Below are 17,640 nucleotides of genomic sequence, written 5' to 3' on the forward strand. Positions count from 1 at the left end.
AAATTAAATGACGCAGGACTTTTTCAGCTTGATATTGATCTCAAATGCTAATTATTTAGCCTTAGATAAGTAATTAAATCCAATTTAAAACACATTGAAAGAAGTCAAGATCAGAAGATCTGCTGCATGTCTGTGATGAGGTTTTAAATTGAAAGATAAGCGTTTAAAAATGTTCAGAACTGCAGCCTCCACAGATAAATGATTAAAAAGATGAGAAACAGAGCGCAGACCAGCCACAAAGCCAGAAATAATTGGCAAAAAAGAAGGAAAACCAGATAAAGACGTGGCTTCCATTAACCCAGGAACACGTCAGATATACACCGTTATCCCAACACGCCGTTTAACAAAACACACCCTGTCCTGCCAAAGAGGAAGTGCAGAGGGATTACAGAGGATATGTGGAGCAGATCTTACTGAATGTCAGTGATCCCTAAAGTCAGAGATTAGCTTCATAGATCTGTTTTCTCTCTGTCTGTGAAAATCAGTTTTTAACTGTCTGCTCGCAATTATACCCTCAGAAAACGTCCCAAACGGTTTAAACAAGCATGAAGGAGCTACCTGGTGAAATTTATTACATTAGTGTGACATTCAATAAAGTCGATAAGTATCAAAATATCAAAGGAGTTACCTTTATTCATTTACATTTACTTTAGTAAAACAATATACTTTTACCTTGCTGTACTTTTTACTATTACTTGAGTAACTTTATTTTGAAGTATTTCTACTCTTACTTGAGTAAAATTTCTGGATTTTCTACTCACTGAATGAGAAACACATTTTACCAAAAACTCACCAGACCTGCAGTTTTTGTTACTTGTATGAATTATTGTCTTTTTAGTCCTTAAAATATGAACATTTCCACTTAACTTTATATTTTGGTTCATCTGATGATGTAACATTTAAATATTAAGTGCCTCATAATTTGATCAGCTGCTACCTTTTACTTTTACTTGAGTAAAAATATGTGGAAGCAGTGTTACTCTTACTTTAGTACAATTTTTGTATACTCTCCGCACCTATCCAGATGCAATTTTGAATCTATAGCATAAAGAAACATTTTACAGATTAAAGGGCATCCAAGAAACTAAGGTGAAAGTGGAGAGTGAGTGTTCATACAGGGAAAAGATAAAAACAGGGAACAAGTAAAAAGGCTGAAAGCTTCTCTAGGTGCTTACCAAAATCCAAGTGAGACAAAAATCCCAGTTTATTCCTTTATGTAGCTGTTCTGCCAGGCAGCAGTTGTTAGCATTGTTGCTAAGTTCCTGGACTGGAATCCTGGCCACAGTCCAAAACATGCTAAGCTAACTGCTCTCTCTAAATTGCACTTAGGAGTGAGAGTGTGTGTGAGAAAAAGTGTGTGTTTGTCCTGTTTGTCTCTGTGTGATGGAGGGGCAGCTTATTAAGGGCGTATACTCTCATCGAATGACGGCTGGATACTGGCACCAGTCCACCCTCTCCCCAGCAGAGATGGATGGATATTCCAGAAGCTGGAAATGTTTACATGAGTTTGAGGTGGATTCCCACCAGCCCAGTTTAGCATATTTTAATCAAGCTCTAGTTCATGAATGCATCAAATCTGATTCATCCCAAAAAAAACCAAACTCTGGTCCACCTACAAATCTCGGTCTTGGTTCAAGTGAACTCTGGTGCTGTTCGAATGCATATGTGAACACCAGGTGGTTTATAAGCAGGAAGTGGACAACAAAGCAGAGCATTATGGGTAAAAACAATCAAACAAACTTGCTAGTGGGAGAAATTGGTTGTAGGGATTTATAAGCAACAAAAAAGAAATCCTACCACCGCTAAAATGTGACGCGAGTCCATATTTGTTCAGATTTTGTGTAGAAAGAAGTTGTGCTCAGTGTCTTCTTTGGAGGTTTTATGTTTCCTTCAGTGGTTCTTGGTGCAGCGCCCCCACAGGCGAGGAGAGGAACAGGTTTTTCATTTAGTTTGGATTGTTTGACAGTGCAGTGTGAAACAGAACCACACCAGCTGAAAATGTAACAAATGTTGCAATTTTTGTCTCCAATAAAACCAAAAAAGCAGAAAGTAAACAACAGTGCAAGGTATTCTGGGTAAATACAACCAAAACAAACATGCGTGAATCTAGAACTAGCAGGAAAAATGGCTCTTGGTCTTTTATAAAAGACAAAAGAGAAATCCCACAACCGCTAAAATCTGACGCCACTCCATTTTGTGAAGCAGAAAGTTACGCTCATATCTTCTTTTTAGTGTTATTTCCTTCAGAGCAGCGCCACCACAGGTGAGGAGGGGAACAGGTTTTCAAAGGGTTTGGCTCATTTGACACAGTGCAGAGAAAAATAAACTGCAGCATTTGAAAATGTAACAAATGTTGCAACTTTGTTCCCCAAAGTCCGGTAACACGTTGTGAAAACACGTTGAACAGACACCGCTCCAAAAACAGGAAGCAGACAATAGCATAGGGCATTCTGGGTAAATACAACCACAGCAAACGCGCTCTTGGTCTTTTACCAAAGACAAAAGAAAAATGCTACCACCACTAAAATCTGATGCTACTCCATTTTCTTTTACATTTAATGAAGAAGATGGTTGCCCTCCTGTCTTCTTCAGAGGTTTTTATGTAATTTCCTTCAGAGGTTCTTGGTGCATCGCCACCACAGGCGAGGAGGGGAACAGGTTTGACACAGTGCAGTGTGAAAGCAAACCACAGCAGCTGAAAATGTAACAAATGTTGCAATTTTGCTCCCCAATCCAAATGGATTACAGGGTATAAAAACACTTGAACTCCTCTAATTTAGTGTTTTTCCCTCCCATCAAAATAAACCTCAGTTTTCTGAGTGACATAGGAGATCTGCAAAAACAACAACAACTCTCATTTTCACATAAATCCCCTGCCACCATCTGAATCAGCAGCGGCGTGACAAACAGCTGGAACCAGAAATCCTCTTCATTAGTGAGACTTTCAGGACCCAAACGGACCACAGATGTACTGAGTCATGGCTGGCAGCAGCTCCAGGCTCTGACACAAGCCTCGCTCTCAGTCTCAACCTTTCCTCACATAAAACAGGCCTTTGTCCTCAGCAACAAACAGCCAGGAAGGAACAGGAGGTCCATCCAGAGCGAGAGAGAGCGTGGATATGCACTGCCGTCACAGAAAACATGATTTCCATACAGTAAAAATAGAAACAGTGAACACTACCGGATACAGTTACTCTGCAGTGGATATTCATTTAATTTGCTCTTTACAGTAGCAATCCTCAGTGAACTCAGTATTCTCTATTTTTATGATTCCCATTTAAATATCCAGGCTGTTTGTCTTGCATCATGTTAGAGCTGCAACCAACAATTATTTTAGTAATTAATTAATTGATTAATTGGATTTAAAAAATGACATATTCACCAAATTTTTCATTTAACCACTTAAGCCTTTTTTATACAATATTAGAACTAGTTTAAAAGACAGAAACAAACTAAGGGTTCACCAATTAGAATATTCAAAAAACAAAATGAGTATTTAGATATAAAATATAAACAAGCTTAAAATGATTAAACTCATAATCCAGTTTTAAAATCTCTGCTTTGTCTGCTTTTGCTGCTTATTTTTTAGTTGAAACTAAATTCCACAAAACAAGAAAAAAATTATATTCAGCAACAAAAAAAAGAATAAATAAATAAATAAATGCAAATATCTTTCTTCCTCTCATGTCTGCACCTGAGGTCTGACGAATCAATTTTTGATGGGATTTCTAATGGGGTCCTCTGCTCCAGCTGGGTGCATGCAGAGGGGGGATGCACACTTCAGTCACAGAGAGCCGGGTTTTCCCCGCACTTCCCCCATTAAAAGCAAATGTAGGACATCAATTAGGCTGCAGCGTAATCTGTGCAGGCTGCACAGCAGGCACCAAGAGGTAAATTACATTTGTTAACATCGCAACCAGACACGGTTTGGAAATGAGCCGCAGACAACTTGATGACGTAGGAACCAACATGCTGACACTCAGCTAACAAACTAATCCTGAGCTGATTGTAAAAGGTTTGGTGGTTAATTTACAGCTATCCAGAGCTTTGGAAAAACAGATTTATTCTGTTTTAGCTTTGTGGGAACAACACCAAGAAGTTTAGATTGTCAAAATAATAACCTGAGTAAATACAGGTTGCTGTTTCTAAATGCTAATATCCAAACTGCTGCTCTGTTAAATCTGAGTGAAATGAAAGAAATGATCAGCAACACAAAGTTTTAACTTTCCAAAACTTTAAAATTAAGAAATCATTTGCTGTTTAACAACATGAAGAGATCTAAGAAATAAATCATTTCCTCATCAAAATAAATGTGATAAGAGAATGATTTCTGTGTTTGCATTAAACATAATATTGTGCACATTAAAATAATAAAAATAAATTTGCTTAACAGAAACACAGACATTTCAAAAAACCTCACATTTTTTGATAAAACGTTTTGATGTTGTAAGATGAGGTGGATTTTTTGGCTGCATCAAAATAGATGAAAAGGAAATATCACACAAATCATGTGATCAACAACCGGATGTTACTGCTGGCGAAAACCACAAATAAGACGACAGGAAGAGGCAAGAGAACAACGGCTGTTCCTGTATTTTATTGACATATTTTATGAAAAAACCTAATTTGCGTTTGCAATTTCAGCAGTTTATTGTCCTTCAAACTCCGCTAGTTTGCAAAATGGCGACAGCAAAAGTTGTGATAGAACACAAGACAGTTTTTCATTCAATAATAATTGAATAAATTTTTTGAAAATGGCGACTTCTGTTGAGTATTCATTACCCAATATACGTACACATAACCACAACACGATACTTTGACATTTTTTAATTCTGCACCTGCAAAACTAAAACAAAATATTTAAATAGTAATAACTAGCAAACACTAACTGAACTAACAAAAAAAATCGCAATGAAATATCACTAAATTATATCGAAAAACCCAAAACTATCCTCCGGTTTACTGCTTCTGAAACCGCATAATTTTTTTGGCAATAAGTGACTGTGTTTTGGTTTAACTGTTCATAATTTCTTGCCTCTCCTCTCTTTGATGATGTAGCAGCTAAAAATAATGGCGTCTCCTCCAGCGGGTTGTGCTGACTCGTTTGATTTATTACCAGTGGCCTCCCCCCGCAGGTAACATCCACGCTCTGCTGAGCGCGCTCAGAACGGAGCGGAGCCACTTTCTGATCTGTTTCTGCTCTGCTGAGGTATTTTTAAACATCTGTGACAAACTGTCCAACAAACCCCGTGAAGCCTGTGTGTCTCATCTCCTGACCTTCTGATGTTAGGTAAACACACACACACACACACACACACACACACACACACACACACACGCACACACACACACACACACGCACACGCACACACACACACACACACACACACACACCCCAACACACACAGATCTTCAAAAATGCAGGCGCACATTTATGCAAATTCTCCACCACAAATAAGGTGCATAACTTTCTTAATATTCAGCTCCAGAAGCTCCACTTTTCTACACTGTAAAAGAAAAAAAAAATCTCTAAATTACGGTAAAATATAGTTGCCAGAATTTTACCATATAAATATAGTGAGATCTGTTTTGCAGTGTATATAAGTAGAGCTTCTGGAGCCAAACAAATTAAATTAAAATGTCATAAAAGAGAAAATAAAACCTGCTAGTCAAAGGATGTTAAGGGAAAAAACACATGACCTGAATACAGAACCTTGAGGAACCCCATGGAGGATTAGAAATGAAACAATTGGATAAATAAATACACTATTAAACCATTAATTAAAGATAAAATGAAATGAATAAATGCTTAAATAAGTTATTTAATAGACAATATATGCAATATGTTTAATATAGGAGAATTGTCAGCTCTAGAAAAAATTAAGAGACCACTCAAAATCATCCGTTTCTCTGATTTTACCTTTTATCGGTTTATGTTTGAGTAAACTGAACATCATTCTTTTGTTCCATGAACTGCTGACAACATGTCTCTGAAATTTCAAGCAAAAATTTTATATTTATTCGCAGAAAATGAGAAACGGTCAAAATAAAAAATGTGGTGCTTTCAGACCTGAAACAAAGCAAAGAAAACAAGTTCATATTAATTTAGAAACAACAAAACTAATGTTTTAACTCAGGAAGAGTTCAGGAATCAATACTTGATGGAAAAACCAGCAGGTTCTCAAAGGGGTTCAGTTCAGTGGGCTCTTAGTTTTTTACAGAGCTGGATATGTATATTTATATGTATATTTATATTTATAGCCCAGGACTTGAAACAGTGCTGCTTTACATGCCTGATTGTTTTAGTAGGTCACAAGATGAGGCTGCCTGAATGTGTGTCAGTGCAGATAAAGACGAGAGAGGAAGAGCGTGTTCTTGACACGCTCTCTTCCTGCATACAGAAAATCTATTTTTAATTTATTTAAGACAACCAAACCAAACACGATTAAAGCTGCGTGGCAGAAGAGACAGAAATGCTTGAAGAAGCACTACAAAGTATTTTTAGAAGTAACAGTTTCTTCAAATGAATGTTTGATGCTTTTAACAGGATAAAATGGGAGCATTTTAATGCATTTGGACAAAAATAAAATATTTCAGCAGAAGCTGACAGCAGACCTGTTATATTAGCATATTTTCATGGTTCTTTGATATTATTTTTGCAGATTTTAAACAAAGCATCGCATTAAAGAGATTTGCACGCTTCAACCTGAGCAATAGCTGAAGTTACATCAGTATCTGTCAACGTGATGACTAACAAGCATTTAAGTGGAGTTACTTTTAATTTTGCATTTAAAATACTTTTTACTGTCATTCCTGTAAGAAACATTCGGTTATTATCACTGTTTCATCAGTCTAATTTGCTTTACTGGTATTTGTTTTCTGTCTTTTATAGTTGTTACTGCAATGTGTCATTAAAATAAATATTAAATAAAATAAATAATTGATTAGTTAATTAATTAATTTAGTGTACAAAAACCTGCAGAAATGTTCATTTAGTAAAATGTTTTTGAAGGGCTAAAAGGGACTAAATTAAATAAATTAATCATTAAATGTACAATGAAATAAATAAATGTCATTTATTTACTAGACAATTTATTAAAGGTATTACAAAATAATTAAAATGCAAACTTATAATAGCTGATAATTAAATGTGCATTTAATTATTTTACGGTTCTTGGACATTTAATAAATTGGTATATTTAATTAATGATTTAATGATGTATTTATTTATCTAGTTTTGTCCCTTTTAACTCTCCGTAGTGGCGTTCCTCAAGGCTCTTAACTCACGTCACTGTTTTTTCTTCCCTTCATATACTTTGGTTAGTAGGTATTCTTCAGTTTTTATTATATAATTTGATTTAATTCAGTTCTGTTTATGTATTTAGAGGTACTTTACAAAACAGATCGAACTAATACAAATATATATATTTCTATTTCTATGTTGAAAATATTGAGTTATGTGGGTTTTTTAAACTACATGTCAGTAGTTTGATAACCAAAAGTAATTCTTCTCATTCATGTTCTTAATTAGGCTTTTTTTTTTTATCTCTTAATGTTACTATTTGTTTCTTCTGCATCTTATCTTTGTGACTATTTTTGAGAAAAAACATTCATTAATTGAAGACGAAAACACTTATTTGCATAAATTAAAATGCATAAAATCTAAACATGGCAGAAAAATATCTTATCAGGATCTTATGAAATAGGTGGGTTTCGCTGCACACATTTAATCTGTGTATCATTTCACTATAAATGGTTCACTATTTAGCAGCACTGAAGTAAAAGTGCTGAGCAAACCTTATCAGGGGGAAAGTGAGAGAAAACGGAGGGAGATAAGGCGCTGGATGGTTGGGGGCAGGGCGCTCAAATCGCCCAGCTCAATATCTGACTGGCTGCAGATTAAAAATTAAAAAGAAAAACAGAAGAGCGCTCTGAAATCCACCGTGAGAGAGTCAGAAGTGAGGATAAAGGGGCAAACTGCTTGAGACAAAGGAGCAGAATAAAGCAGAGCAGGATTTAAACATGGAAGAGACGCAGCTGGATCCGGTTTGAGACGAAGGGAACGAGGTGAGCCGCCTCACTGACTGATACTGGAAATCAATGTGAGCCTTTAAACGAATCAGCAGGAGCAGATCAGTTATCCTGTTCGGGTCGATATTTATTAGACTGATCCACTGAAACATGTAGATACAGATTAGTGGTGTTTTACATCATTTCCTAATGTTTTGAAGCTGTTTTTTTTAGAGCCCACTGGTGTAAATAGGTTTACATGTAAACAACAGCCATTGCTATCTATAATAACTCTTTAAAGAATCTGAATTAATATGAGCTACAACATTTAATTTCAATTTGGGATCAATAGAGTATTTTTGAATTTGACTGATTTAAACAGGAGAAAGGTCAAAAGCAGAAGAGGAGAGATAGATTAAGATAAAAAAAAAAAACGCTCTAAACAAAGAGCTGGATAATAAATCAATAACAAAATACATCAATCAATCTCAATAGATAAAACATCTGATAAAATATTCAACATATGGAATATCTACTGAACTCTGATCCAAAAATCTGGAATCAACTCACTCTCTCGCTCTTTGGTTGCCTAGCAACAACCTGCTGGGCAACAGTTTCAAGCTCCCCCTAACTTCGGTTACCTAGCAACGAGTTCCGTTTAGCAACTGACACAGTAGCAGTTTAAAGTTCCACCACTTTTCCCCATAACTGCTTAAAAATAAAATTAAAAAAACGATGCAGAATGAAAACTGGATGAAAGAAACGTCACACCCCCAGTTTGGCAGAATTTCACATATTTAAAGCCAAAAAACTAATCAACGATTATCGATGTCGACTGATATGAAACGCTGAGATTTTGATAAATTATTCAGTCATGTCGTCCAGCGCTACTGTAACACTAAACACTACAATTTGCCTTTCCTACAACTCATCCTTGGCAGGTAATGTGAGCGGGGCTTTGATCCTAATTCTTCCTCAGTGCCGTCATCAGCCAGAGTTCAGACAAAGACTTCTCTAGACGCAGATCCACGGAGAAGAGACGGAGGCTAGATGAAGTCCTGTCACCTCTGATGTGCTTCAAAAATACCTCCAACAAGCATCAAAGCAGCTTCAGTCTTTATTAAACTCCCACTGCACCCTTCACATCTGCTCAGTCCAGCTGTACTTTCACTAATTAATCCCTACTTTCTTCATTCATGATCTCACATCGCAGCTTTTTATCCACGATTCCTTAATCCTGACGTGTGTTTGAACATGGAGCAGAAAGATTTGGTAAAAACAAACAAAAATCTTTCTTAAAGGTGACCTGTTATGCTTCCTTAAGCAGGTTAGGTCTGTGGTATGTTCATTACATTTGTTGCACTAAATTATTCTTAGAGAATGAGATTTTATTCTGCTCAGTTCTGATAATTTTGAGCTGTTTTAGGTTGTCTGGTCACTTTAAATCCAAATAAGCTGCTGCTGGCCACGCACCTCCAACTCAATGTTTGCACTTGCACATGAAAATGGCTGCAAACAGGTTCGTAATTATACAACCCTACAGCTTTGAAAAGCAGAAGTGGAGCCTCCTACACAACCAACAAGAATGTAGCAAAAGGTTTCTGTATGGTAAGTCAACTACAAGACATTTGTCTTTTCCAGCAACCATTGTATAGCACATACATTTTGGGGACTAAAATCCAGCTGGTTAATGATTTTCTGTGGGGTTTTTGGTAATAAAAATGAAATGCAGCAGAAAAATCCTCCATAAAAAAGGTCAAATTGAAATTTAATTTTGACTAAACCCATTTAAAAATCCACTGAAAGAGAATTTACTGTGATTGGGGCTGATTGCTCTCTTCTGGTTTGACTACAGGGTTTATATTTTTACCCTCATCTGTGTTCCTTATAACAGGGACAATGTAAACTCGGCTATTTTGGGTTTAGGGAAATAGCTGGCTGTAGTGAGCTTTCAGACAAAACAGGAAACAACCGTCAGATTATTCAATGGCAGCTAAAAGCGGTCACTTTCTTCCCCTTATAATGAACCAAAACACATCAAATCATCTGTGAAAGCTATTGCAAATAAACTCCATCATCATTAGCAGCTACAAACCCTAAACTAACACAATTACATTTCTGCTCTTCTCCAGAAGCAGCTTGTTCTAAATCTGATTTCCCAGAGAAAGGGCCTATTTAAAGGGTTTACTTCCTCCATCAACTGCAGCCAGCCAGATGAAAATTAGCCCCGTTACAACCTCAGACAAATGAGATATGTCTGAGGTTGTAACAGGGCTAATTTTCATTTATTCTGACCGCCAGAGGACAAAGCGTGCAGCCTGCTCATGTTTTCGGTAGTTTAGCTGACCCGCTCTCAGAACATTAGTCTGGTTGGATGCTCAACAACTCACGAGGCACGAGAGGGGCAGCGAAAGAGGGAGTGAATGACATCATTCGCCTCTGCTCTGAGTGGATTTGGATGGCTGGAGCAGAGAACGATGATCTCAGTTCGGCCTTCAGGATAAACACAATAGATGTGTGCGCCCCTGGTAAGGCAGTCTGTTGGAGCAAAGCACAAGTTCCTCTGTGAAGATGAGCGTTTTCATTTGGGAGCAGGAATGTAGAGGCAGGGCCGGCCCAAACCTTTTTGGGGCCCTAAGCGGATTCTAATTAGGGGCCCCCCTTAACAACATGTCAACACCAGATGCTTTGTTATTGCTAAGCAACTTGATGTGGGAAACATACTTACTATTATTGGCATCATTTGTAATTAGCTTACAGTTATGATGGCCATTGATTTTAACCTCGCAGGAGTAAGAAACTAAAAATTATTTGGATTTTTAGGTATCTATTTAAGTGACCTATATTATCAGAGTTGGGTGATAACTATTTACATTTACTCTATTGCATGTACTTGAGAGACTTCTTTAAAAGAAATGTACTTTTCAGAGTATTTTTACCGTTACTAGAGTAATATTTCTGGATTTTCTACCCACTGAATGAAAAACAAACTTGTTTTAACCAAAATTCCCCAGACACACATGCAGTTTTTGTTAAAGTTTCCTAAGTTTTTCACTGAAAGTAACAGATTTGGAAACATTTTCTTTTACTTGATTTTGTTATTTTGTGTTACTTTTACAAATTATTGTCATTTTGATTCTTAAAATACCAACATTTCCTCTCAACTACACAGTTTGGTCTATCTGATGATGTTATTTTAAATATTAAATGACTGATAATTTGATCAATTACTAGACTTTTTACTTGAGAGATTTCTTGGATGGCTACTTTTTACTTTTACTTGAGTAAAAATATGTTGAAGTAGTGCTACTTTTGTTATTTTTCTTTGGCATCTTGTTTTTGGATGCCAATGAAACAAAAATAAAAGTACAAAACTGAGTGAGGGGCATTTAGGTTTATTACAGTGCTGCAGATGCTAATTATTAGCAATGAATGGGAATTTCTATAGATGTTAGCATCAAGCTAGTGGTCTTAGCATTAACCTTTTGTTTTCCTAAGTTTTGTGGTTGTGCTGACGTGAATCTTATTTAGCTTTAACGCCATGTAGAAGCAAGCAAAACATTTTAATTTTTAGAGTGAATTGTTATTTGTTGCTACAAATATTAATAATTGAAAATCATTTATATTGTTAACTGATTGCTCTCTGATAAGACAGGAAGGAAGTTTCAGTGTGAAATTCCACTGAGATAAATGCAGCAAGGCAAAGTTTTTCAAATGCTTCAACATTAACGTGCCAACCAGAGAACCTGCAGCTGCTGCATTTTTATTTTTAAGAGTTTGAAGTGAGACTCGTATCATCAGGGAATCTGGTGAAGCCTCCAGAATGTGGAGCACGCTGCCACACCTGTTTTTCAGGTCAGTCAAACTAACGCTCACCTCTGCTGTCACTGTCGTAACAGATCCACTTTACTTTTTCAGCTTCTCTGAACGGATTTAAAGTTTTCAGGATGAATAAATCCAAATGGATTGAATATTTGTCTGTCTATCTCTGTGCAGCTTCTTTCTTTGTGTCCAAAAAGGTTTTAACCAGCTTCACTTCATCAGTTATTCATGGGAACACTGAGGCCTGAAGTGGACCTAGGAAGCAGTCACCTCTCTGTAATTCCTCATTCTTCGTTTTCGTTAGAGAGGCGCTGCTCTCCCCTTCCTCTTCATCAGCTGCAGAAGTGCTTACACAGCTCAGAAAACGCCATTGATTTTTTCATTAACAGTAAACGACAGCCGAGGCGATTCACAATGACAAGCTGTGGCGGCGTGATCGCATTCAGAGCATTCTTACGTTTACAGCTGAATGAAGATGAGGAGAAACTTTAGAGGGGCAAGAGGAACTTTTTGAAAAAGTGGAGAAATATTTAATTAATATTCTGTTACTACTTTAGGAGAAGCCCAAGCATGTTAGCTCGGTCACTGCGTTCGGTCTAATCCCCTTTGTTTGGCTCTTAATGTCTGCAGGATGCTGAACAAATGTCGCCTGTCCTTACAAATAACTGAACACACTCAGGTTGTTTTCACACCTGATAGTCTGGTAGATTCGGTTGGATTGGGAACCAAAGTTGCAACATTTGACACATTTTCAGCTGTTTCAGATTTCTTTCACACTGCATTTTGTCTAAAGACCCAAACTATTTGAGAAACCTGTTCCCCTCCTCACCTGTAGAGGCGCTGCATCAAGAATCACTGAAGGAAACACAAAAATATCTGAAGAAGACTTGAGCGCAACTTATTGTTTCACAAAATGAAAGAAAAAGTGGAGTAGCGTCAGATTTCAGCAGTTCCGGAATTTCTCTTTTGTTTTTGGTAAAAAACTATGAACCATTTCTTCCTCTAGCGATAGATTTGCGTCTTTGTTTTGTTTGTTTTGTCTCCGGCCCACTTGCATCCACATATGCATTCAAACTGCATCAGAGTTCACTTCAACTTAGGGTGACCAGATTTGGGTTTCTGAAAAGGAGGACACTATTTTTTTGTTGGAGCAGAGGGGGGTGGGGAGTGGGGGGGTACGTCATTTTTGCCATAGAATCGGCGGACACACATGTGCTGTCGCCTGTCACACTTAAGGTTTAACTAGTCTAGCGGCCCGTGTACAAGTCAACTCAGCTATCTTTACTTTTCCCACTCACACTCGCACACATAATGCAACATGATTGGATTTGGGGAGAAGGGCGTGACTAATTTGTCATACAAAGAAACCTGGAATGGAGTAGTGGAACGGAGTGGCAATGTAATCACAATGCACTGTAAGCTATGTAATGTGTTTTGAGGCAGTTGACCAAAATCCCGGACGATTTTTAAATTCCCCCCGGACATTTTTTTAGGTCTGAAAAATAGGACATGTCCGGGAAAAAGAGGACGTCTGGTCACCCTACTTCAACTGAACCAAAATTCTTAGGAGGACCAAAGTTTGCTTTATTGGTCTATTACAAACGAACCAGACTATTGAGATAAACAAACTAGATTTTGATTAAAGCAGACTAAACTGGGCTGATATGAATGCAACCACACAATCCCACCCTATTCTGAAACAACATATCAGAGACGTTAAGGACTAAATTCATCAGTGCTGTGCATTAACATAATAAACTCAATTAAAGTTGTATGTTAGGATGCATTCACACTGGTCATGTTTAATTTAACTCTAGTTTGTTTGTCTAGAAAGTCCAGTTCATTTGTAATTGACCAAGAAAATGAACTCTGGTCCCCCTACAAACTTAAGTCTCAGTTCGGTTAAAGTGAACTGTGGTGTGGTTTGATTGCAAATGTGAAAGCAAGCAAACTGAAGTCCACTCCAAAAGCAGGAAGTGGACTTTAACGCACGGCATTCTGGGGAATCACAACCAAAACAAACATACTTATCTAGCGCTAGCTGGAAAAATGGTTTGTAGTCTTTTACCAGACCAAAGAGAAAACCTAGCACTGCTAAAATCTGATGCCACTCCATTTTTGTTTCCAATTTATCAAACAGAAAGTTGTGTTCATGTCTGACTATCAGGTATGAAAATAAAAACTTTTTCATGTGGGTTTTTACTCAGTTTATTACTAACTTGCATACAAAACACTAAATTGACAAAAAGAAAAACCTGATGTCATTTGTTTTCTTGTTTTAGCAAATTGACTCCCCAGGGCATGCCACCCTGGATGGAGAGCCATTAACTGTAGAGAAACCACGCAGAAAGGCATAATGTTACCAGTCTGAACGCAGTTTGATGTAAACACTTAGAAGATAAACAGAGGATAGCTTAATAGAAATAAATCTCTAAACTGATGTGTCATCCTGTCCTCCTGACTCACCCCTCCTCAAACACATCATTTCTCCTTCCCAACAGCTCGGACAACAATCATGTTGCAGATGTTTTCTCCTGCTGAAATAAAGGGGAAAACCTCTTCCAAAAACGTTTTATCTGGACATGAAACTGAAACGCTGTTTCTCCGCCTGCCTGTCTTTGTTTATCGCCTCTCCTGGCTGCAGCTGACTCACTCTGACACAATGTTGACATTTTTCTGGCTTTAATTCCTCCTGCAGCATGACTTTCAGCTCCAAATCCCCTAAAGTGGTCTGCGCTGTGTAAAACTGGAGCTGCTGCTAAACTCTGATGCAGCTCAGCATTAAACACTCGCGGTCAGCTGGTCGGGAACACGGCAGGCGGGATGAGTTAGTTTCATTTTACCGTTGCAGAACTGGAGCAGGGATGAGGTGTCATACAGGCTGCTGTAGCTGGAAAAGCCGTCCTCCATTCTCAGTTTAGTTTGCTGCTGCCTCCATTCACTCCGCTCGGATTAGACTCCCTGGCAACCCATTCACTGCCATTCCGTCATGTTAACTTGTGTTTCCTCCCAGTAAAACTCCGGAGTTGCAGCGGGAGGAACAAACCAGAGGGATGGATGTCTGCAGCTTCCTCCGGTCCTTCCGATATAAAAAATGAAACAGCTTAAACAGAGGGAGCTCTGCTGGTGTGTGTGTGTGTGTATGTGTGTGTATGCGTGTGTGTGTGTGTGTGTGCGTGTGTGTGTGTCAGTAGCTCTGTGGGTGTTTAGATAATGCTCGGGACAGCCCCCACTGTCACACGGAGAGGACGAGTCAGGGAAAAGGGGGCGTGGCCTGCCAGATAAGCCCCGCCCCTCCACTGAAAGCAGGAAAAGGAAACGCCTGAAGGATGAAACAGTTTTAAAAATGCTGAAAGCGTTACTAAGGAAGACTATATCCGCCATGAAAGAAAAAATAAAAGCCCAAAAGGAAGTTATAATTAGACTTTTAAAGTAAAAAAGACCATTTTGAGATAAAAAGCAATAATTTTGACTTTCAAAGTTATAATTATGACATAATTTGGAGATACATTCACAATTACGACTTTCTACATCATAATTTCGACTTTCAGTCATAATAAGATTAAAAAAATCATAATCTAAACACATATGTTCATAATTATGTGACAAAATAAAACCAAATTTGACTTACAAAGTAATAATAATGAGATGCAAAGACAATTTTGAGAGAAAGTTGTATGTTTGACTCTCATCGTCATAGCTAAGATAAAAAGCCCTAATGTGGATGTTGAAAGTCATAATTATGAGATCCAAAATGATAGTTTTGACTTTCAAAGTCATAATTATGAGATAAAAGGTCAACATTTTGACTTAACCACAGAAAACTAAAAGATCTAGAAAGGAAAACTGAAAAATAAAACTAATGTGGAAAATTTTAATATTAGAGCAACTTTTAAAGCAAACAGGTCTAATTTCTTTCACAAGTGACTGATGTGTTTCATCTGGAGCGAAACCAGACGAGTCCCTGCTTGAACTTGATGCACACTCCAGAACCAGAACCAGAACCAAACACAGAAAAGCTGAATTCAGCTTCTGTGCACCACAAATCTGGAATAAAACTACAAATCAGCTGAAACACAGAAATCCTTTAAATCTAGACTGACACCCACCAGACCAATGTTGAAACATTGATCAACATTTTGATGTGTATCAATGATTTTGAGGATGGGAATCAACAACGCTGCAAAAACACAAACTGACCAAGTAATTTTGGTCGAGTTTCTAGTGTAAATATCTCAGGACTCTTAAAATAAGATAAAACTATCTTACCAATAACTTTCAGCAAGACATTAGAGCTTCCATCCATACATCCATTTTCTGTTCACCCTTGTCCCTAATGGGGTCAGAAGGGTTGCTGGTTCCTCTCCAGCTACGTTCCGGGCGAGAGGCGGGTTCACCCTGGACAGGTTGCCAGTCTGTCGCAACATTAGAGCTTGTTAAAGGAATAATAATTCCTCGTTGATCAACGTTTTGAGGTGTAATGACAACACTTGGCAAAATAAAGTTTCAGTTGTTGACGGTGTGTTTTATGACTTTATGGTGTAAAGCACTTTGCTCTGTTGCTATTCCAATAAACCGTAGTGATTGATTAATTGAAACTTCTCCATGTTTAAAGTGAAACAATCTGGCAGTGGAACTGGAACTTTTTCATCAATATTAAGGAACAATTTCCACAAAACAAACTCCTATTTTTTGCTGAAAAGTTACTTATAAGTTAGTTTTGTCTTACTTTAAGTGTACTAGGATATTTGCACCATAAACTAGACCAGAAATACTTGATAAGATTTTGCAGTACTCAGCTTTATACAAATACAGCACATCAAACACTACATCTGTGATCTATATTGAAAGGTTATAATAAAAAGTTTAAAATTAACCAAGCAGGCATAAAAAGCTGCAGAATACATTTATAATAAACAGATATTTTTTTGATTTTGCAGTGAAAATGTTTGTTACTGGTTTCTGTTGCTGAAATGTGTTTTACTAATAAACCTGATTGACTGATTAACCTCCAGAATGGCTGAAATCGAAACGCTGAGCTTCATTCTGACTCGGAGGGAGAATCAAAGCCTTTCCTCTTTCTCTGCGCCATGAAGTCACATGGGAAGAAACAGACCGACATCACAAATCTCCTAAAGCGACAGCCAAGTGTTTCTGCTGTGGCTCAACACGATTATCACTCTGTCTGCGTTATCTGCCCCGCTGCAGACCGGCCCGAAAACAAGGACAAGCGGGGGCAACTGGAGGAACAAATGAGGAGGAGGAAAACCCAAATTAAAAAGTGAGGTGGGAGTTTCAGGAGGGAAACCCTGCAGGAAAAAAAGGGGTAATTTGTGCTCTTCTTCAAACTGGGGGTTAGAGTTTTTGTATGTGCTCAAGAAAAAAAACGCTTTGCATTATTTATAGGCTTGAAGGGGAAAAGAATAAGAAGCCTGAGGAAAAGAGAATCTGTGGCCTACATTCACGCAGAAACACTTCCCCCCTTTTCTCCTCAGATCACAAGACGGAGTCACACAGAGGCAGAGAGGCTCTAAAAACAGCAGCCGTTGTTTCCTCCTGGGCAGGTAGCGGCTCGTCGCTTTGACCCTTAAAGAGATGAACGGGTCACTGCCAGATCCACTGACCGCCTCCGTGTCCCGCAGGAGAACTCGCTGATTACACAACAGCATCAAGCATCAGGCGACGCGCTAAGCTCAGTCGCAGCCGGGATTACGCCAGGAAACAATTTGGTCTTTGTAGAGCAAACGGTTCGTCTGATAACAGGAATCTTAATATACGTTGAATTTTCAGAGTCTGAGCGCATTACAC

At 38.0% G+C, this 17,640-nt stretch overlaps 1 protein-coding gene across 2 annotated transcripts in view; it reads right to left on the reverse strand.

Moving 5' to 3' along the window:
• Positions 1 to 15,013, reverse strand: part of eml1 (EMAP like 1) — a 55,299-nt gene extending 40,286 nt beyond the window's left edge. Inside the window, exon 1 of one of the 2 annotated variants that reach the window (XM_044143527.1) lies at positions 14,676 to 15,013. In XM_044143527.1, the coding sequence (XP_043999462.1) occupies positions 14,676 to 14,742 (67 nt within the window). In that variant the 5' untranslated portion in view covers positions 14,743 to 15,013. The remainder of the gene's footprint in view (positions 1 to 14,675) is intronic. The other variant, XM_044143528.1, reaches the window with a different exon arrangement.
• Between the last annotated feature and the right edge of the window lie 2,627 nt (positions 15,014 to 17,640).

Source organism: Gambusia affinis, linkage group LG16 (genome assembly GCF_019740435.1).
Source record: "Gambusia affinis linkage group LG16, SWU_Gaff_1.0, whole genome shotgun sequence".
Classification (NCBI taxonomy): Eukaryota; Metazoa; Chordata; class Actinopteri; order Cyprinodontiformes; family Poeciliidae; genus Gambusia; species Gambusia affinis.